At 35.8% G+C, this 23,202-nt stretch overlaps 1 protein-coding gene across 8 annotated transcripts in view; it reads right to left on the reverse strand.

Moving 5' to 3' along the window:
• Positions 1-6,769: 6,769 nt before the first annotated feature.
• The window catches only part of YAF2 (YY1 associated factor 2), a 74,623-nt gene continuing 58,190 nt past the window's right edge, over positions 6,770-23,202 (reverse strand). For 2 of the 8 annotated variants that reach the window (XM_047868525.1, XM_047868522.1), the window contains exons 5-7: positions 17,256-17,383; positions 8,414-8,566; positions 6,770-7,541 (exon numbers count right to left, since the gene is read on the reverse strand). In XM_047868525.1, coding sequence (XP_047724481.1) covers positions 7,304-7,541; positions 8,414-8,566; positions 17,256-17,332 — 468 coding nt within the window. In that variant the 5' untranslated portion in view covers positions 17,333-17,383 and the 3' untranslated portion in view covers positions 6,770-7,303. The other 6 variants (XM_047868526.1, XM_047868518.1, XM_047868523.1 and 3 more) reach the window with 5 other exon arrangements.

Below are 23,202 nucleotides of genomic sequence, written 5' to 3' on the forward strand. Positions count from 1 at the left end.
ACAAAGAATCTGAAGCAGGCTCCAGGCTCTGAGCTGTCAGCACAGATGCAGGGCTCGAACTCAACAAACCAAGAGATCATGACTCGAGCCAAAGGAAGGCAGACACTTAACCAACTGAGCCACCCAGGCACACCTGCATATTAATTAATTAATTAATTTTAAATTAATTTAAATTAATTTTAAATATTGAAAATGACTTAAATATTTTTGAGGTCATAACAGTTACGTATTTCTTTCATTTACTGTATGTATGTACTCCCGAGTCTACGTTTTCATCTCTAGACCACACTCTTAATTCTCTAGTGAAAGGCTGACTATATACAAATTTTTAATCGATATTCATCTTCCCTTCATCCTGTCAAAAAGTTAATTTAGGTGGGCAAAAAGAAATTTAAAAGTAGCAATATTTGTTGTTTAAATTATGGAGATAGAGACCTCTTCCATGATCTAGAAAACTCTCAGATACAGGATAATACAAATTTCAAGAATTTTATATTCAAAAGATCAATCTTGATTATTCCTACAGCTCCTAGTATATTTTGAATATATAACTGATATTTAATGTTTTTATTTTTTTCATAAATATTCTCAAAGTCACTCTATAGCAAATGTAGGGTTCTTTTCAGCATTCCCATCCCATTTCTGTCTACCTTTTAGTATTTTTTTTTAAAATCATTTTCCTGGGGAAAAGGTAAACTCTATATCCTTTCAGAGTAAACTTCAAAAACTTTTCTATATAACTTTACTTTATAATGATCTATGCAAAATCTGATTTAATCCTTATAACACTTATATGAATTAGATGTTATTTTCTTTTAAGAAACAAGGAACCTGAAACTTAGAGAAGTTTGTTGACCCCATCACTAATAATGAAGATCCATAATTCAAATGGAAATCTTTAAGGATCCAACACACGTTTGTTTTTTCCATTATACCATGCTGTCTCACTATGAACAAATAAATGCTAATCTGAGTGATGCAAATTAGAAGTAAAAGGAAAAAGAAAAAAAATCCATGTTATATGAAAACCCCTTAGACTGGTCTTCATTGAGATTAAAACAAAATTTACAATCTGTGAAACTCAAGTCAGATTAGGTGCAGGGCACAAAGAATCAGAAACTCAGACTAAAAGTGAAAACTACTCTCTCTTCTGGTAGGCCCCTAGTGAAATCTCATTTTCCACAGTCCATTTCCTAGAAACCTTGTTGGACTGGAGGAAGAAGTTGGAAAACAGTACTGTCAGTTTGAACAGAAAGTATTTCAGTTTAGGTATCCATTCAGACCAGTAAATGTAAGGAAAAGGTAGAACTGAGTAGGATGCAAGTGTCAAGCATTTCTCTTCATTCTCAAAAAACTCATAGGCCACATGATTCAAAAACATGGCAGTGGAAGACCAATAAATGGGGACACCTTAGCTCCTATATGATCCCTGAATTGGCTGGCATTTCCATCCACAAGGAAGGGAGAGTATGGAGGGGCTAGAGTATGGAGGGGAGTAAGGAATATCCTATGGACCATCCCTGTAATTCTCCCTCATTCAGTCTTCAGGAACCTTCCATTCCCATTAATACAATAGATTATAATCTACTACTTTTTAAAATGGTATCAGCAAAATTAAAAGCTAGATTTGTAGGGAAATTTAGTCATGAGGAAAATTGGAATTAAAACACACATGCACAAGTTCACTGAGAAGCTGCCATCAATCAAGGTCATAATTACAACAATAGCAACATCTTTTTCCTGACCCAGGTCATCAAAAGGTGAAGGCTGAAAATAATTAAGAATTCTGATACCATCACAATTCAGAAGTCCAGTGCTTAGTTGAAAAATAAAATCAGAATTGTTACCCATATTCCTTTCTATAAAGTAATTGCATCACTAGACAGCCCTGTTATATTTGGTTTCTTTTTTACTTTTATGTATTAATAAAGTAAAAAAAAAAAAAAGATTCTTTTTTGCTCTAATTAAGTTAAACTGTCCCTTATTTATCTTATCCTGTACTGGAAACCTACGCTTTTTAATCTTTTACGAAAGAACTACCTCTTGGTCCTAAGGCAAGATCATTTTGTTCTTCTGAGAACTCAGCCTACTTTCCTTTTTTTTAAAAAATGCTTTCATTGCCATTTTGTCCTGTAGGAGTCTTCTCCCAAATTGGTTTTACACAGTATCCCAACTCTTCTCAATCTTGCTGACTCCAAAAGTAAACACAGTCTCATTTCATTGTTGCTATTATTATAAATTAAGAGGGTAGGGAAAACAATATACATATTAAAAAGTCTAAATTAGTAAATCTTGAACTCACCTTAGTTTCTGAATTCTCTTGCTAAAAGAGTTATGGAAACATGAGGATGAGATGGTAGCTTTCACTCAAACTCCCTACTTCCAGGTAGACCAGCAGATCTAAACCCAGATGTAAGCTCAAGACCTGCCACTCCTCAGGAATTCCAATCGCAGAAGCATCCATTTCACTGGGACCTCACCCCAAAAAGTTCTCATTGGGGCTTATCTTCACATATTGAAATGAAGCAATTCTTTAACTTTTAAAAAAAAGTATTACTGTTTAGCCTTATATACAGAAGAGATGTGAGGAACTTTATACGAACACAAGGAAAAACACTAAGGTCAGAATCTAGAAAATCTGGATCAAGAGTGACATGGCAGGCGATTAGTCCTACATTCGATTAAAAGTAAGCCTAATTTGAGATTTTTCTCAGAAATGGAAGGCAATCAATAAATTATCTGCATTATCCATAAGAAAAAGGCAAATTTCCTCACGTAAATTAAAGCTTTTCCCGAAATAGGTCCGAATAAAATTTTTCATTCAGATTCTGGGTAATGTTTCCTCATCATCTTCGCAAAAAGGAACAGCAGACCTCATTCAGCTGATTACTGATTTTTAAAAATGAGTATAGAAAAAAATGATAATCTTAACATGGTTTAAAGTCTTAAACTTTGAAAATCCAAGTTGGAGTAATGAAATGGGAGCTAGAAAACTACTATTGACACCCAACATTATCAGCTGCAACTGTCAAGAGGAGATCCAAACATCTTAGTGTGGACTCGCAGTGGACACTTAGGCCAAACTGAGTTTCCAGGGAAGAAAAAAAACAACAAACAAAAACCAAAAAACTGGCAAGCACTCCCTCTGCTACTTCTGTATCTTACATATTTTTATTGTTGCAGTAATGGCTTTGTAATTACTTATTTACAGATCCTAAGATGTGAGCTCCACATCTGTGTCCTCTTCATAACCACCCCCTGGCCCAGTGCTGGGCACACAAAATATACCCTATAAATGTTCACTGAATACGGATATAAAGACAACCTAGATCAGGAAAATACTGAAAGTATTACAATAGTAAAATAGTTACTACACTCTACAACAACTAATGTGGAAGAAAAAAAAAAACAAAAATGAAAAATGATTCAGAACATGAAACATGTCCCAGAGCACTGAAACCTTTCAGAGCTCTGCTTGACTTTTCCATAAAAGTACCTGGTCTTTTAAGGGCATTTCATGCGCTTCAGAACCGGCCCATTCCATAAAGACAGGAATATCTGCACTGGCTAAATATAAAGGCCACATTAAAAACCTTTAAATTATCTGGGCTAGTGGGAATGTACACTCAGGAAAGTAAAGTGTTCATACAATTCAAGGTAAAACTTCTCTATGACAGCTTCTTAAAATCAACTGGTTTTGAAGAAAATGGTTTTAAAGTTACTACACATATATTGCTACCCTAGTAAATATAGCTGAAACTTTACAGATTCATTATGAAGATCACAGCATGTTTTTTAAACGTTCTCAGAGACAGACATGCTACTATTTGTTCTGCCTTCCTAGAGATTCTTCTCTATGACCACCCAGATTGTATCCCAGCACCCCATGGCCTAATTCCTATTTTTGCTGTGTTTGTTTTTCTCCTACCCCTTCCCTCATTTTTTTCCCGTTCCTATCCTTCCTTGCCTTTGATACTGCTGAGGCGTATTTTCTATTACCCTCAATAGCCAGTGAGGGCATTCTTCTCCTTCTGCTTTCACAAAATGATCGGTCACATCCTGTATTTTGTAACCTTCAGTGTCTTTTGATTCTGCTCAGCTATTTTTGTCACTGATGACTTTTCTGCACTTCAATTTTTTCTACATTCATTGTTCCAGACAACGGAAGGTGCCTGTGGTTGAAGGCAGGGGAGGGCAGTGACAATAAGTCAAAGTATCATTTTATGTTTATCCTTTTCCTTATACATTCACTTTTCTGTTTTCAGTTAATTTTCAAAGTACAGTACAGATGTTCCTATCAATTGCCCAATTCCTGTATCAGGTCTTTAAAAGATTCCAGAAGAGGTAATTTGCAGACCAAGCAAATAAGTAAAATAAGTGCCTCAGTGGAAACGAAAACTTCTAGACCATTTAGCATCAATGCATAGAACATGCAGAAACTACATTTTTAGGCAATAAGGATTTTTGCCTAAAAGAAAGATAATAAATATGCTATCAACTTAGACAAGCTGAAGTTCTCTTCCTTTTTAATGTTTTCACTTTGTCTACTATCACTATAATTTTAGGAAAGCATTTAACAAAAATAAAACCTTTAAGTCAACTATTTCTACTGTGTAATACAAAAGGTTTTAAGAATATGTATTTCTGGTATGCCTCAAATTATATCTTCACTCTTAATTATATCAAAATAAGGTAATAAACTCTGAAAAACATTCAAATTCTTTTTGTATGGAATTTGGTTAAAAGAACCCACTGCTAAAACTACAGGGTAAACCAATGAAAGAGTTTAAAATGTACACTAAGCCCAGGCTCTGAATCTTTTTGCATATTTTAACATTAGGTATATTTGTGGAATTTGGGTCTGTTTCCTGGTTTGGAAGTGTATTTGAGGTAGGGTGAAATTAAAGCAAGTGAAGATAATTGTGATTAATGAGAGGAAAACAAAATTTCAAACTAGCCAACTCAGTTCATTTGTCCTAGCTCCAAGTGCATACCAACAGAAAGTTGGCTGATCTGGGATCAGAGCAAACATCTGATGTGGAAAATTCAGTGTAACCCACAGAACACAATCCTTTTGGTCACCCAAGAGGGTGTGCAAATAATTTTTGTTACAGAGAGTATTTTTGCATTTTCGTAATGGGATTTTACCTATAAAGATAGTAAAGGCTCATTTACTGAGCAACCAGTGTGTGTCATGTAATTAATAAGAATTTTATATGGATTGATATTTAATTGTCACAACAACTTGATGAGTTAGAATTGATTACCATTATCCCTGTTTAATAGATGGGAAGAGACCTTGAGTAATTTACTCAAGCTCACTTAGGCTCTATAACAGAGATTCAAAGCATCAGACACCAGTTAGCACTCTAAATTTCCATACTATATACTCCCCACTTATATAAAAAGATGCCTATACTCCATTCTGGTAAAATCCCATTTCTGTCAGATTTTTCTGTCTTACAGTCCATTTAAAATACATCCTCAAAGTTTTTGATCATCAAAAGACCCAGTGCCTCCAGAGCATAGTTTTGATTTAAAAATTAGAAGATTTTCCCTATTACAATTATTACTTGTAATTTTTACTGTGTCTAAAATTTGAAACATTTGAAACATGTTGAAAAACAATAATATATGACAAAAAATTTTCATGTTTTAAAAGAACATAACCAGTTAGCTGGGGCTCCATTGAAAGTATCTTATAATAAAAACAAATTTTAATTTTTCATTTAACAACACTAAAGAATGAGGTATATAAATGTTTTAATCACAGACTTTTACTGTATGCAATTAACTGTACTTCACAACTAGCATCTTACAAAAAAGACAGTCCCATTGTGCCTGGAAAAAGTACTGCAATTAAACGGAAAATTACATTACCACAAGAAACCACCAAATACACAACTGTCAGGGTCTACAGGTTGTTTTTTTGTTTGTTTGTTTTTCTGTTCTTCAAATGCAATCATAGTGTTTTTAACTGGTATTCTGTATCCAGGTTATGTTTTTAAGTTAATTTATATTCCAGAAGTCTCCTAGAGGTGGATACATATTAAGCAAATGGCTAAAAGAAGCAGGAGACCCTATGAGAATTTAAGAAGTACTGTGTGGTTTCTAGGCTGGATTTTTAAATACAACATGAAACACATTATTTCTTGTAAACAAAAATGCAAAATCTGTAGTCATAAAAATATTTTATTGGTAATTTTACATAATAGTAAGTGGGGCTGTAAATATTTTTTAAATTTCAGGATATTGATAAATGCATAAACTGGCAGTTGTGTCTGAAAATAGGATACTATGATTTTCATAAAAATCATTATATTTAATAAGAGGCCAATTAAACTGATTTAAGATTAGTTATTTCCCAGGTCTGTGCAACAGTTCCCATTTCTGTATTAATTAGATTCATACTTCTATGACCCTGCACAAGTTTGGGGCAAGACAACAGTGATAAAACTATTATTAAATTAAAGCTTTTCCAAAATTGCAGCTTTTAAAATATGTCAGGTTTCTTTTCTGTTTTTGCCAAATGTTTATAATTATTTGAACTGTAATGTTTTATTTCATACAGAAAACATACCAGTGTTCAATGACAAGAGGACTAAACCTGAATTATAAAGCTAAATAATCAATGTTTTATTGTTTACTACTCTGCTAGTAAAACATTACAATAATGAATGTTTTAAAAGATAAACAAACAAAAACAAAGATAAAACCAGAAACATAATTCAGGAACAATAATTTAGTAAAATGTGTCAAAAACATTGGCAACGGTTCATACAAATTCTTTATTTAATAACAATTTTCCTATTTAACCACACCAAGTACCAGCAGGTGTATTTAAGAGGATAACCATTAAGAAAATCCTGTTGCAGCAATAGTTGATTAAGTTGATCTTTGACTTGTATACATATAACTATTTGTTTCACAATTCTCAAATAATACATATTTAGGCAGCTTGCACTATGTTATAAAAATTGAAATTCATACATGCCAATAGTAGAGAATTATGTGTTAGAATTCACTAAACTAAAAGTGAAAATAGACTTACCAATAACACTGCATAATGAATAATTCAACCACATTTTCATGGCACCTTTAACTGTGGAGACCAAAATGTTAGGTTTGGAAATTTTTGGTAGGCATAGATTGCAATAAATTCTAACAAATTTCTATCTTATGTAAAACGCAAATTATGGATTGTGCATGAATATGTTTGTCATGAAAATGTGGTACCTCTTGGCATAATCTGTGTATTTGCATGTTATGACAGAAGTGACTAAGAAACTGGAGAAAATAAACTTTAATGAGATTCTCCATTCAGTGATGAGGCTTCTCCTCTGGGTGAAGATGACCTGGACATTCCCCTCTCTGTGTTATCAGAGCTAGACCCACTCTGACTGTGTTGATCTGCAGAAGCAGCACTAGATGCAGGCGGTGACTTCGTTTTCTCCTTAAAGTCTGTAATAATGACTGTCAGATCTCCAACGGTAACTTCCAAATGCTGAGCACTACTCCGATCCACGTTTTTCAATCTTGGCCTAAACACAAAAAATGATTATATTTTAAACTAGCTTCTCTTTCTACCAACTTTCTGAACATATACTGAATAAATCAGGTAAAAATAACAAAATGAATGCATCTATATTTAAGGCTCTAGATTCATGTTTAACTAGCCAAAAAAAAAAGGTATAATTAAATGTTTTAAATCATTAACATTAATCAAACCAATCATTGATGAATCTTCTTCAACATGACAAACTGATACTCTGGAAGCAATGGTCTCTTAATTGTGCTTTTATAGCTTTATCATAATTTTGCAGATAGCTTATAAGTTTTACTAAAATAAATGTTTTAAGACAGTAATGACATAGTTGTATCACAGAGTAAGCTGATAACTATTAAGGCTCAGTTATATGTAAGGCTGTTATTCCACAGATGTGCACTGATAAGGCATCATGATTATCTATTCTGCCTGTACCCAAGAAGATTTTAACTGGTCAAAGCACATGCAAGTATCTGTTCAGTATTGTGAGTATCACTCCTGGCTTTATGACTAAAAAAGAAATAGCTCAAGCACAAATGTCTTTTAATCTAAAAAAGGAAGGAAGGAAGGAAGGAAGGAAGGAAGGAAGGAAGGGAGGGAGGGAGGGAGGAAGGAAGGAAGGAAGGAAGAAAGGGAGGGAAAAGGAAAGAGAAAGGAAACCTTACATTTAAGCTTATATTGGTGGCTTCTGTGTTTAATTTCTAATATACTTCTTAAACTCAGAAAAACACTTTCATGATATTTTATAATAAAGGAGATAAAATCTCTTCTACTCTGTATATGAATAGATTAATTTCAAAAGAGAATATTAAATTAATGGTTTGTTTTATTATTTCAAAAGTGCCATAAAACACTCTTCAAATTTACCTGGTTTTCTTATGACTGTTCTTTTTGCTAGTTGTTTCCTTTTCACTCTTTTCTTTTTCTACTTTATCTTTTTTCTCTTTCTTTGACTGTGTAGGGGGCACAAACTGCTGGGTAACCTGCTGTGCAACCAACTGGGAGACAGGTCGAGGTTTCCTGTGTGCATGTTAAAAAGAAAGTTTTTTTTATTATAACTTAAGAAAATACATTCTTTATGAGACTAGCTCTGATTATAAGAATACAGGTACACGACATTATTTTCAAGTACAAAAAATCCTTATATGTGAGATAATTTAATGTGCAATTTAACAGATTTTACACACATACACACACACAAATTACTGTCTTTCCTATCCAACAAAAACAAAACTATAATAAGTTAAAAGTTATAGCCCAAGATATATGGTCAAACCATGAGAATATAACTGTTACATAAGTCAATGTGAAAATTATTTAAAAAAGTGTATCAAACTGAATGCTCATAGGGAAGCACACATATAAATAAACATGAATTTCAAAAATTTAAACTTGAAAATTTATACTGAAATAACAATTAAATATATCCCTTCTCCTTCATAGAAGGAAATAGCTAACCTAACCATCTGTGACAATGGCTATTTGTTCTTTCCTCTAAAATCTTTCACTTAATTTAATAAGTATTTGAGTGTCAAATTTTCTCACTCTTTATTGCTAAAATCTTTAAGGTTCCTTGTATCTCTAGCCACAATCTCAGCGTGCTTTTTTGACCTTGGCAATCTGTCTAGTCCTTTGAGACTTGCCTATTCACTCATTTATTCACTTAAAAAACATTAATTGAGAAACTATTGCAAAAATTGCACCATGATATCTGAAATGTTGCTTCACTTCACGCTTTAGTGACAGTACTAACTGTCATTCTACTTGTCAAGGATCCCTCCAGCTTTATGGTAGAACTTGGGCAACTGTGGTCAAGATTCGAAGTAAACAATCTCTAAGTTCTTAAAATGAGAGACAGAAGAGTGAGGAGGGGAGTGAAAATGGGAGGAGTGAAAAAGTGAGGGAAGGGAGAATAAGATAAACAAATTTTAGCAGCTGGTCTACAAAACAATAGTAATTTTATTGCATGGAAAATCCTGAACCCATTTTGGTCAGTAGAGTTATTAAAGAATCTTTTGTTGTTGTTCCTCTAAAGCCATGACAAAATAGAAACCAATGAGAAAATACTGCACTATCTACAATTCAAAACTTTAAGGAGGAATCCTTTTAAGGAGTAAATAGGAAACACAGTATGTAAACAGGTATCAGTAGATGGATAATGAATTTTGTTCAGAGCCTACAGAGTCTGAAGTACAGAAAGCATATCCAGGAAAGATGTACAACACAATTTAAGAAGTAGGGTTGACACAGATATCAGGGTTAATTATGTAGATTAAGAGTTATACAAATGAAAGTGATATTGAAAGCATGGTGATTAATGGCTGAGCTTGTAAGGAAGTAAAATTTTTAAAAAATGGATTAAAACAATGTTTTTTGGAGCACCTGGGTGGTTTAGCTGGTTAAGCTTGCAGCTCCGGTCATCTCTGAATCAGGCTCTGCACTGACAGCTTGGGGCCTGCTTGGGATTCTCTCTCCCTCTCTCTCTCTCTGCCTCTCTCCTGCGCATACACTCTCTCTCTCAAAATAAACATTTAAAAACACACACAATGGTTCTTAAATTTAAGGTACATCAGGATCACCAGGAAGGCCTGTTTATGGCTTGCTTGGCCCTACTCCCAGAGTTTCCAATTCAGTAGGCCTAATAATCTGCATTTCTAACTGGTTTCTGAGTTAGTTGATGCCTCTGATCTAGCCCAAAAAGAAGCTTGAAGAGCTGCAATATATTGTTACTAGTGCCGAATAAAGATTGAGATGGAGAGCAGGGAATGGCAAGACAATGAAGAAAAAAAACAAGGCTAAACAGATAGGAAGGAATCCAATAGTAAAAAGCTAAGGAGTCTGACTTACCCTTAAAAGATGGGAGATCACTGAAGAAATTCAGAATTTAATTTTACAAAAATTACTGGCAGCAGTATAAAGGGGAAAGGTACCTCAGAGTGGCAGGGAAACTGTTAGGAAAGCTACTTTAATAGATTAGGCAAAAATAAAAAGGGCTTGAACTAAGGAAGCAGCAGAGGGGTTATTTAAGACAGGCTGAAGAAGTAGAATCAAAGACCTGGTAACTAATTATGTATACCTTTCTTAACCAACAAATATTCCTCTAGAAAAACACAGAAATCCTTGTCCTCATGCAGCCAATATTATGTGGGTGGGATCAAAAAATAAACAGTCTTAAACGTTCATTTAAATGCTATGGGAAAAAAATGAGGAACATAGAGATTATTGGAAGAGTTGCAGTTTTTTATTATGTTTCCTTTTCTAGCATGTAAATCTCCACAAGGAAAGGGATAATATCAGCTTTATGCACCACTGTATAACTTAGTACCTAGCACAGTTCTGAAAAAATACTAGATACTTAGTATTTGTTGTTGAACGATAAAATCAAGTTTAACAAGGAAGAAAGATGTTTTTTTGGTTTTTGGTTTTTGTTTTTTAAGAAAAGGAGTACTGTATAGGCACCTGGGTGGCTCATTCAGTTGAGCATCCAACTCTTGATTTTGGCTCAGGTCATGATTCCACGGTGGTGGGATCAAGCCCTGTAGTGGAGCGTGCTTGGGATTCATGGTCTCTCTCTCTTGCATACATACATATACTCTCAAATTAAAAAGAAAAAAGAGTACTGTCTCTAAGGTTACTCACTAGACAGGATCAACCACTCACTACACAGAGGTAAACAAGTAGTAAAGTAAGAGCAGGAAGAAATAATTTATCTTTTAATTATGTTGTAAAGTGGAAAAAGAAAAAAAGCTCAGGGGTGCATGGGTGGCTCAGTGGGTTGGGCATCCGACTTCAGCTCAGGTCACGATCTCACGGTTCGTGGGTTTGAGCCCCGGGTCAGGCTCTGTGCTGACAGCTCAGAGCCTGGAGCCTGCTTCGGATTCTGTGTCTCCCCCTCTCTCTGCCCCTCCCCTGCTCATGCTCTGTCTCTCTCTGTCCCAAAAACAAATAAAACATTAAAAAAAAATTTTTTTTAAGAAAAAAGCTCAAAGGTGTGGCAGGTTTGAGAAAATATTTGTACTAGTACCTAGTGAATAGTGAATCACTTAAAATTGAGTCATTCCAAGATATAAAATGCAATGGAGGTATAGTCATCATTTGGTCTCCCGAGGTAATATGGATATCTGAATCTCTTCCTTCCATAATAAATGAAGGTTTAAAAACTTCCTTCATTATATATTGTGTGTGTATATATATATATATATATATATATATATATATACACACACATACATATACACACACACATATATTATTACATGTATATAGTATATATTATTATATGGTATATATATTGTACTGTCACTCCCTCCATCCTAAAATTTAGTGCAAAATAAGTTAATAAAAATTTTAGTGATTAAATTGAACTAAAATAAAATTACAAACGCTGAAATAAATTTACATGCTTTTTGAACCAGAGGAGAAATCCCGACATTTCTATCAATAAACTGATGTTAGTTATTGAGTAGTGGCCATTATTACTAACAAGATATATACATTTTATTTATATTATCTTTATTTAGTACTGCCTATAAGTAAAATAGCATATTTTTCTAGGTTTTCCTGTATTCGTTAATGAGCAAACCCCAATGCTGTTTTCCCGTAAGATCTAAATATCTCAATCATGGATTCTCTGACCAAGATTTTCAGGAACATGATTTTTGTGCTGTGATCAAGTACAGAATATTTTTATGACATGATCAATCACTCCCTCAAACCTCCAGCATTTGTCTCCCAAGTGAGTATCCATCTACTATGTGACACTGTTCCTCAACATCTCACTCCCATTTTTTTTAAGTTTATTTATTTTCTGTGTGTGTGAGAGAGAGACAGCACATGCACCACTGGGGGAGGGACAGAGAGGGGGAGAGAGAGAGTATCCCAAGCAGGGTCTGGAGCTGTGCAGAGCCTCTTTCAGGGTTTGATCTTACAAACTGTGAGATCATGACCTGAGCCAAAATCAAGAGTCCGACGGTTAACCAACTGAGCCACCCAGGCGCCCCCTCCCTCCTGCTTTTATGTGAGAAAGGAACAATCCTAATTTCCCAACTCTGGTCTCTTGTAACTGTTGCCAAGTCTTTTTCATATTTAAGAAGTGTTATCTCTCCAGAATCTTTCTAGAATCATTTCCCTTTTTTATATGGCCCATCAATCTGAAAATATTAGAGCATGATTTGCTTCATAACCTCATGGTTGAGTTAATTTATAATTTATTTTTAAATGAGTTATGAATTTAAAATTCGTGTTATACTCTCAGTGTTAAGAACAAACTACTTAATAAATGCACACAGAAAGAACAATTAGTTAAACTGGTCAGGTGAGGGGCTGGACCGGAAAACAAGCTAGAAGACCATCACATCAAACTGGAAGTGAAGTAATAGTAGTAAGGGTCTATTCTGTGGATAGTCAGGAGAATGGCATTGAAGCAGTGAACCCGATGACATTTCATAAGGATAACCCAATCGGATGCATACCTGAGTAAAAGGGATAATGAACTCTCCCCCAAATGGGAATAAAACTGAAAGAAATAGGGGGAATTTCTAAGGGCAGTGCTGTGTACTGAATGTTCGTGTCCCTTGCAAAATTCATTTATTAAAATCCTACCTCTCCAAGGTGATAGTATTAGGTTGGGGGAGGGGGGGGGGTCTTTGAGAGGTGACTGGGTCATGTGGGTATAGCCCTCATGATTAGTGCTCTTATAAGAGATCCCAGAGAGATCCCTTGCCTCTTCTGCCATGTAAGAAAATGGCTGTCAATGAGGAAGTGGCTCCTTATCAGGCAGCTAATCTGCCAGGGCCATGATCCTAAACTTGCAGCCTCCAGAACTGTGAGGAATTAATGTTCGTTGCTCATAAGCCACCTCATTTATGGTATTTTGATACAGCAGCTCAAATGAGCTACGACAGTTGCAGGAAAGCCAAGAACAGGTCTACTCTAAATAGGGGGTACTGACATGCTTGGTGTTAATTATGTTGGATTTATAGATTTAATAAAATATATGTTAGTGATGAATCATTGAATTCTACTCCTGAAACCAATATTGTATTCTATGTTAACTAACTAGAATTTAAATAAAAATTTATAAAAGATTTAATAAAATATAAGCAAGGCAGTCCTTTGGGCAAGTGTGAATGCAAGACTAGTGGTGTAATAAACCACCATGTAATCTCTGTAACTAATGTTGTTATTGATTTTGTTATCTTTCAATCACCAACAAATCTATAGTGGTTCCCTTTTCCCTTAAGAAAAATGTTATTTATTTCTGTTCTTGAGTAGTTATACCTGTTTCTCTCTCTTTTCATCTTAGACTTTCCTAAATGTGTAATGCTCCATTCCTTTATTCTTATTTTAATGATGGCTGATTGTTACTTAAAGATTATGATTTACCTAAAACTCCATTGTTCTAGGGTTATTTGATCTGGTTCAACTTCGGGAGAAAAGCAGCACAAAATATAAATACGCAAGTATACATATAGGTTAATTACTGAAATGAAATTCTCTGCTGCTCTCTAGAGGCTGAATGTGCTTTAAAGATCTTTCACTGAAGGTAGGGGGAACACAGCTTACCTTTTCAACATATCATAAAGTTCACCCTCACCATGCCCTACTGAAAAGAAAGCCCTCATATCTCCAGGGATATTAAGAAAGCTAGGGGCCCACACCTGGGTGGCTGAGTTGGTTAAGCATCTGACTTCAGCTCAGGTCATGATCTCTCAGTTTGTGAGTTCAAGGCCCATGTCAAGTTCTGTGCTGCCAGCTTGGAGCCTGGAGCCTGCTTTGGATTCTGTGTCTCCATCACTCTCTGCCCCTCCTCTGCTCTCTCTCTCTCCCTCAAAAATAAACATTAAAAAATTTTTCAATAAATAAGTAGGTTTAAACTATGATCCATTTTCTACTTAATGAGAAAAATCTAGAGGATACTAGGAAATTTTAGAGGTAGCAGGTTGGTAACTCAGAAAATAAGGAGCAGGGTGACATTTTTTAGATATGCCTTTTTATATACAGGGATTTATCATTCATTCATGGTTTTGACAATACACCTATAATGCCAAAGATTCTGTAAAAAGGGGGACAAAGTCCTCGTTAGTAAATTACCATATCTCAACTGCATTCTATTGTCATCTTATTTACATAATGCCATGACTATGCTGTAACTTGTGAAATATGATATTCAAAAATTGGGGGATCTCCACATGTCTCTACGTATCCTTCATAAATAGCCCAAATACACTGTGTAATATTTTACAGGTATGTTGATTTCCTGTAACATAGAAAAAGGTGAAATTTCAACAACAATAATAATCTACCATGAGAATGAAGTATTTTTCGGAGCTTCTTGATCTTCCATGTGTGTAGAAGACCGGTACCTGTTGCTTGGTATATGCCATTTCTAACTATGTGTCTGCTTTCTATCCCCACTACCCCATAACAAAAATTCTATGTGCTAAATACTTTAAGAAAAAAATGTTTCAAGTTTGATCAAACTCATCACAATTTACTTTGTCAAGTTGGACAAGCAAAACAAATTAAGATATAAAACATTTACTGGTTATTTTCTAAGAGAAGCAGCGTAACTCATAGATCCAAAAGAAACAGTCTTCAGGACACTAAAATATATGATAAAGTGAAGCAATATAATCAATTTCAATGAGTAAAAACAGCTGAAAGTCTGTCAATACACTGCTAACAAAAACCAAAAAAACTAACCAAAGTAGATTTTATAAGCAGCTACCTTGTTTTGTTTAAAAAATGTATTGCACACTTACATGAGTCAGGTATAGGTAAGATGCTGGAGGTTCACAATGGGTAAGACAAACAGTCTGTGCGCTCACAGAGTTTACTTAGCAGATCAGATAGAAACCATATAAAAAAGTAAACTAAAAAAAAGGTAAGTTTTGTCAAAAGTACCAAGAAGAAAAAAAAGTGTTGTAATAGAGAAAACAGAAAGCGAATTTATTATAAACAGGGTGAAAAGAACTTTAGTTTATGTTTAAACTGTCAGTACACCGGGAAAAAGAGCCATCAGCATGGGCCTTTTTTTTTTTAATGTTCTTTTTTTAAGTTTTTATTTTATTTTTTGAGAGACAGAGAGAGAGAGAGAGGGATACGGAGGGAAGGAGGAGGGACAGAGAGAAGGCAAGAGAGAGAATCCCAAGCAGTCTGCCCTGTCAGCACAGAGCTCCATTTGGGGCTCGAACTCACAAACCATGAGATCATGACCCCAACACTAACCTACTAAGCCACCCAGGCACCCCTAATTTTTTTAATGTTTATTTTTGAGAGAGAGAGAGAAAGAGAGAGAGCGCGCGAGTGGGGAAGGGGCAGAGAAAGAGGGAGACACAGAATCCGAAGCAGCTCCAGGCTGCTTTAGTGTCCTCTGAGCTGTCAGCACAGTTCCCTACTCGAGGCTCAAACTCACCAATTGAGAGACCATGACCTGAACCCAAGTTGGACGCTTTAACCGACTGAGCTACCCAGGAGCCCCAACATGGGTCTTTTTAAAAAACATCCTTTAAGGGACACCTTAAAGGTGATCGAGTGTCTGACTCTTGATTTTGGCTCAGGCCATGATCTTACAGTTCGTGAGATCAATTCCCGCACTTGGCTCTGGGCTGACAGTATGGAGCCTGGCTAGGATTCTCTCTCCACTCCCTCCCTTTCTGCCTTGCTCCATTCATGAGCACTTGCTCTGTCTCTCTCTCAAAATAAATAAATACAGTTAAAAAAATAAAAATAAAAAACACTTTAAGTCATTTCATGAATAATGCACAGAAGAAAAAGTAATAAAATTCAATCAATGTTAAAAATTTTACTAAGACTTGAAAAACATACTAAACCCAAATGTCTATTCTGTAATAATGTGGTTTTAAAGGTATATAGACCTGAAATAGGTAAAGATTTATTTATTTATTTATTTATTTATTTATTTATTTATTTATTATTTATTAAAGAAAAGCAGACTGCCATGTGCAGTGCCTCATTTGGATGTTTCTGGAGTTTTGGAAGCTTGACTACCCTACATTCTCCTACAAATGGACCTTGAAAGCTTGTTTGGAGGTTCTAGCAGGGGAGTGCAGCTACTCGTATACCCTTGACCAAACGGTCCTCCTCTATCCGGAAGGTCGTCCTCTTCAAAGAAGCGCGCAGGCAGCTTCGGGAGGGACGCATATGGAGCGGTGAGGGAGGAAGGGGACACCCACCTAGCCAGCCAGATCAGCCAAATCAACCCTAGTGATCAATGGGGTGACAGATGTCACAGCCAGATCTCCCTCATATCCACAGATAAAGTTTTTTTTTAGTTTGACTAACTCCTCATCAGCTACTAGGCCTAATCTTAGGACTATACTTACCTTGTAATACTGATTTCATGATTTCAAACACACCTCTACTAGATTTTGGCTTATCTTTGCTTCCACTTCTTGTACTGGCATTATCAGAACATTTTACTTTGAAAACCGTGATGGCTCGTAATTTTTTGAAGCGAGGACAACCATTTTCTTTGCTCCAAAATTATGGTTTCATTTTTAGACTAGGTATACGTGCCTATCCTTCAGAATCTACTTATGAATCATATATCACGTAAATTTTGATGCCAAATATCAGAGAAGATGAAAGAATACAATCACATGTCTTTACAGCAAAACAAGATGGCTCAGGTTCATTGTTGCAAAATATTGCATGATAAAATCCTTTCTGTTGAATAACTACTCACGTGAGAAACCCTGTTTCCTTTTTGTCCTTAAAAATGTAACGTTCTGTACTGTTTCTTGGGTTTGTGGAAAAATTCATCTAGTATATTATCATTTGAAGACTTATCAGAGAGCTCTAGCACCATGTAGCCTATAAAGGGTTAACAAGCACAAAAGGATATAAATCACTCAGTGTGAACTCCCTGGATTTCTCAGATTTCTCCTGTAGTCTAGGGGAGCATTCTGCAGCCTGCTCAAAGACTCTTTCTCTCCCAGGCTTTCTGAAGTAGATCTTTTTTTTCTTTTTTTTTTTTTTTAAATAAATCCGTTTTTGAGATTTTGTGATGGAGAATAAGAAGGAAATTAGAAAGACACTAATGAGAGAGGTTTTGTTTTGTTGGGTTGTGGGGGTTGAAGAGGTTTTGAGAACTGTAGGTTGGGAGCAAAACTATTATGTGAGGACAGAGGTGGAAGAGGGAAAACGATAACTAAAAAAATGTTGCTAGGGCTCTCTTTTCACAGTTTCAAGAAACACAAATAAAGGATTTGCTACTTTATTTTACAATTGTAAAAAAACAAACAAAAAAAAAGAATGAGCTAATCTGCAAAATAATTAGCTTTAGTGGTTTTCCTTCCATGCATGGTCTATTTGTTGCACAGAACCCATTTATGTAACGTTATTTTAGATTTTTTTTTTTTAATTTTTTTTTTTCAACGTTTATTTATTTTTGGGACAGAGAGAGACAGAGCATGAACGGGGGAGGGGCAGAGAGAGAGGGAGACACAGAATCGGAAACAGGCTCCAGGCTCTGAGCCATCAGCCCAGAGCCTGACGCGGGGCTCGAACTCACGGACCGCGAGATCGTGACCTGGCTGAAGTCGGACGCTTAACCGACTGCGCCACCCAGGCGCCCCTATTTTAGATTTTTTTAATGATAAAATATTTTTAAAAGAAATGTGCATCAAATATTTGTGGAGTCCCTGCAGCACTTCTGCAGAATCCTGGTCTTCTACACTCCTCTGTAATGCTGTTGATCCTTCCATGGCTGTGTTCTATCTCCCCAGCAACTGGATTCTTATCCCTACATGAGAAGAGATCAGTAATCTCACTTATTTTTGTATCCCCAGCACTAGTACAGATCTTGTATCTCGATATTAATGATCATTAAAAATACCAGTTAAACATGATGCATAATAAATACAACTATTAAACAATCATATGGACACTGATTTGATGAGGTGCCAACTTTTGAGAATTCACTTTCTTGAAAAATTTGCTGTTGTCATCTTCTGAGCAATTTACTTCTTTTTCATGAAAATGGAATGAAGGGTTTAATGTACATGTCTGCTTTCTATAAAAATTTATTACTAAATCAAAAAATAAAAGTTCTTACTAAGTGGTTTTCTCCACCTTCAAAATATGAAATAATCTACTCTGCTAATACTAGCACTATTTGACTTACCAGCAAAATTCAAATATTACTGATAGTAATGATACTCAAATTCTTTGTTATTGTTTTTCCAGAAGAATCATTATGCTAACAAAATTTTACAAGGAATGTCAATATATTAAACTAAAACAAAAACAAAAACTAACTTCTATTTTAAATTGCTGTGGAGACTCCTGAACCCACATCTGCTCAGTGCTCATCCTCCAACCTCCCAGTTATCCCTGAAGTATGGCTGTGAGAAATACTAGTCAAAAACCACTGGTACAAGGTATTCACACTATACCACTTAAATTTACACCTCAGGTTCTACATACTCTTTCTTCTTGTCACTTGCCTCAGTGTGCTTACAAAATGCAAGGAACAATAGTCTTCATCATTTCAAGAATCTGAGTATTCAGAAGAGTTTTTGCTTTAAGGTCTGTATTTAATTTTCAACATCAAACTTCTGCAAAAACCCTGAACACATTTTTCCCTACTAAACTCCTGGGAAGTAGCAGCAGGGGAGACTTGATTCTTTGGCAGCTACTAAGAAGGTCTTGGTAAGGAGAGACAAAATAAATGACTACATCAGCTTTTAGAAAAACTAGGTTAGAGTGTTCAAGCAATTAAATCTGACAAACCCCTCAAATCAATAACCACCACCACAGTTCCCTTAATCTGAAAGACTAAAGACACTCTCTAGAGTTCAAACAGGTCCTCCTCACTTTTCCTTCTCCTCAGGCAAACAAATATCAAGTCTTTTCAATTTTTCTTTCGCATTATTGGAATGGCTTCCCCTTACCATTCTCATGACTACCACTCTCACCCAACCCAACCGCAGCCTTCTATATTATCTACTTGATGGACTTTTGTCTTCTCCCCTCCAATCCAAGATTACTCTTCCTTACATTCATTTATTTAACAAATTTTTATTAAACTGTTCAAATCACTGTTCCGAGCACTGAATTTACTTTTACTGTGTGCCATGTTATCACGGGGTGACCTTGATTCTTATTTCAGAGAGAACAGAAGTTATTTGATGAAATCTCCACAATCTCCTATCTCTGCCCATATCCTCTAACTTCCCTATCCGTATTACCAATCACAGCCATGCCTCTATCCCTTATCCCTTCTCCAGGACACCATTCCTGCTACTGACCTCCTTTCTTTCCTGCTTCAGTGATACTTCCTTCTGTAAATAGGTTATCCCTGTCAACATACAAACACAAAACAGTAGCTCTTACCTTAAAAAAAAGGAAAAACAACTCTTCCCCTAAGTCCACATACCTTTTTAGCTACTGCCCCATTTCTCTGTTCTCCTTTCTACTATAAGCATCAAATGGTTTGTCTATAGTCACTTTCAACACCTCTTTCCTCCATTTTCTGAACGTGCTCACCTCCATCAGGTTCTTGTCCCTACCATTTTACTAACACCATTACTTTCAAGATCACCAACAATCACTTTACCATATCCACTGGTCAACTGTAGTTCATTCCTTGCTCAGTCTTTTCAAAAGCTGCATTTGACTGAGTTTATCACTCCTTTATTTCGGGTAAAACTTTCTTCACAAGCCTCCAGAATGCCACACAATTTTTCTCCTGCATCACTGGCTACTCTTTCCCAGTCTCAATTATTGGTTCTTTTCCTTCTTTTACAATTTCTAAAATTTGGAGTGCATCAGGACTCAGTCTTCAGGTATCTCTTCTATCTACGTTAACCCTCAATGACAGTGCTACTCATGGTGTGGTCCACTAACCAAACCAAGGTATCAGCACTGAGGAGACTAGTATAGATGCAGATTTGCAGACCTTGCCCAAGAACTACAGATATTTTTTATGCACACAAAACTCAAGAAGTGCTATTCAGGGTGACCTCATTCAGTCCTTGCCTTAAATATCATCTGTACAATAGTTCTCAGCCCAGGCTCCACATTAGAATTAATTTACAATACTTTTTAAAAATAACTATGCCTGGGGGGGGGAGAGTTAAATATTGTTAAATTTTATAAGTAGAATAAGATTTGTAAAAATGAACAGATAACTTAAGAAAAAACTAAATTTTTTTTAACTGAAACTACTACATTGAACATTAATTTTAATAATCAAAGTAGTCCCTGAATAATCTTTTCTGGGCATAAGAGCTTTCCCCAAGGACACACACACACACACACACACGTGCACACACACACAAAACCCCTCATGTTGAAACATGAAAAAATTGTGATCCATTCCACCCTAAGATATTTAACCAGAGAAGGAAATATATATCCATACAAAGACTTCTTTACGAATGTTCACAGCAGCTTTATTTGTAATGGCCAAAAACTGAAAACAAACCAAATGTCCACCAAGAGATGAATAAAGAAATTACGGTACATTCATATAATGAAATACTGCTCAACAGAAAGGAATGAACTGACACACTCAACAACACAGCTGAATATCAAAACAATTATGCTTAAAGAGGCCATAGAAGACTATATACACTGTTATGATTCCATCTATGAAATTCTAGAATATGCAAACTAATCTATAGAGAAAGCAAATCAATAGTTGCCTAGCAACTGAGGATGGGAAAGAGGTAGGCACAGGAGGGAAGAATTAAAAAGGGGTACAAAGAAATTTCTGGTGATGATGGATATGTTCACTATCTTAACTGTGGTGATGGTTTCACAAGTATATTCATATGTCAAAACTTATCATATCGTACACTTTAATTGTGTGCAGTATACTGTATGTCAGTTATACCTCAATAAAAGCGGTTTTTAAAAATGTTTAACCTAACTGGTAATCAAATTAAAAAATGCCCCAATCCTGAGATAAATCAATGCATCCAAGGTTGAGAACTGATCTATACAACTCCAAAATCTGTATCACCAACCCCAATGTCTCCCCTAAACCCTAGACTTACATAACCAACTGCCTATTTAACATCTTCACTTCAATGTCTAGTAGCAACTCAAAATAACTTAGCTTATTCAAAACTACTTCTGATTCGTTCCTTCTTCCACTCTTCCAGTCTCTCACAGTCTTCCTATCTTGGTAAATAAACTCCATTTTTCCAGTTGCTCAGACCAAACACATGGTAGCAGTCTTCATTCTCCACTTTCTCTCACACTCACATCTAATTTACCAGCAAATGCTTTCCACTCTACCTTTAAAATAGATCAAGAATTGGATTTCTCACCAACCCCACTGATGCCACCCTTGTATTGCCACTTGCCCCTGATTCTTCAACTGCTTTGCTATAGACTATTCTCTCACAAAGCAGCCAGGTGATCATTCCAGATATAAATCAAATTATATCATTCAAATTGTATCACTCCTCTGCTTAAAACCATTCATTGGGTTCCTCTTCCCCATCTAAACCCCTTCCCCCTTGTTACACTCTGGCAAACAGAGTATATGGCAATTGAAAATAAAATCCAAAATTCTTGCTCTAGTCTGAAACCCTACATGATTCAGTCTCTCTCTCCACCTCATCTTCTTTAATCTCCCCTCCAGAAACCTCTATTCCTGTGTCTCAGTTGGCTTGGGGTGCCACAACAAATATTGTAGACCGTGTGGCTTAAACAACAGAAATTTATTTTCTCACAGTTCTGGAGGCTACAAAGTCCAAAATCAAGGCCCAGCAGGGTATGGCTTCTGGTGAGTGCTTTCCTTCTGGTTCGCAGAGAGCCTCTTTCTCACTGTATCCTCACATAGTAGAGAAAGACAGAGATCACCCTTTTCCTCTTCTTATAAAAAGCCACTAATTCTATCACACCTTTCACCAATCTTTATGACCTCATTTAACCTGATTTACCTCCTAAAAGCCCTATCTCCAAATATAGCATACTGGGGATTAAGACTTCAACATATAAATTTAGGGGGAGGGGACACAATTTAGTCCATAATATCCAACCTCAATGGCCTTCTACTCCTGCCTGAGGATTTCCCCTACTTATTATTCCCCTCTGCCTATTCACTCCCTCACTTCTTCCAGGTCTCTGCTCAAATGCCAGCTGTCAGTTAAGTCTTTCCTAACCTGAAATAAAATAACACTCTCCCCTCCAACTCTGCTCCCCACTCTGCCCATCACTCTGTCTCTCTCCGTATGCTTTCTTTTCTTCAAAGCACTTGTTTCTACTTACCATGTTATATATTATTAGCTTATTGCCTGTCTTCCTCTACCAGAAAGGAATATAAGCTCGCTATCACCCCCATAATTACAAACGGGGACATTTTCCTGTTTCATCTGGTTCACTGCTGTTTGCCCTGTGCCTGCAGAATTAAAAAAAAAAGAAAGAAAGAAAGAAAGAAAGAAAGAAAGAAAGAAAGAAAGAAAGAAAAAATCCAATGTGTTTTTAATGGATAGGTGAATGTTAAATCCTCCTACTAAAAAATTTCCAGGGACCCTAAGTGATCCTAAGGCAGTTTTTACAAGCCTGGCTATACATTAGCATCACAAGGAGTCTAATAAAAATTACAATACTTGGGCCCCACCTAGACCAATGGAATTAACACCCTCAGGAGTTAAACCTGGTATTTTTCAAAGCTT

Source organism: Prionailurus viverrinus, chromosome B4 (genome assembly GCF_022837055.1).
Source record: "Prionailurus viverrinus isolate Anna chromosome B4, UM_Priviv_1.0, whole genome shotgun sequence".
Lineage (NCBI taxonomy): Eukaryota > Metazoa > Chordata > Mammalia > Carnivora > Felidae > Prionailurus > Prionailurus viverrinus.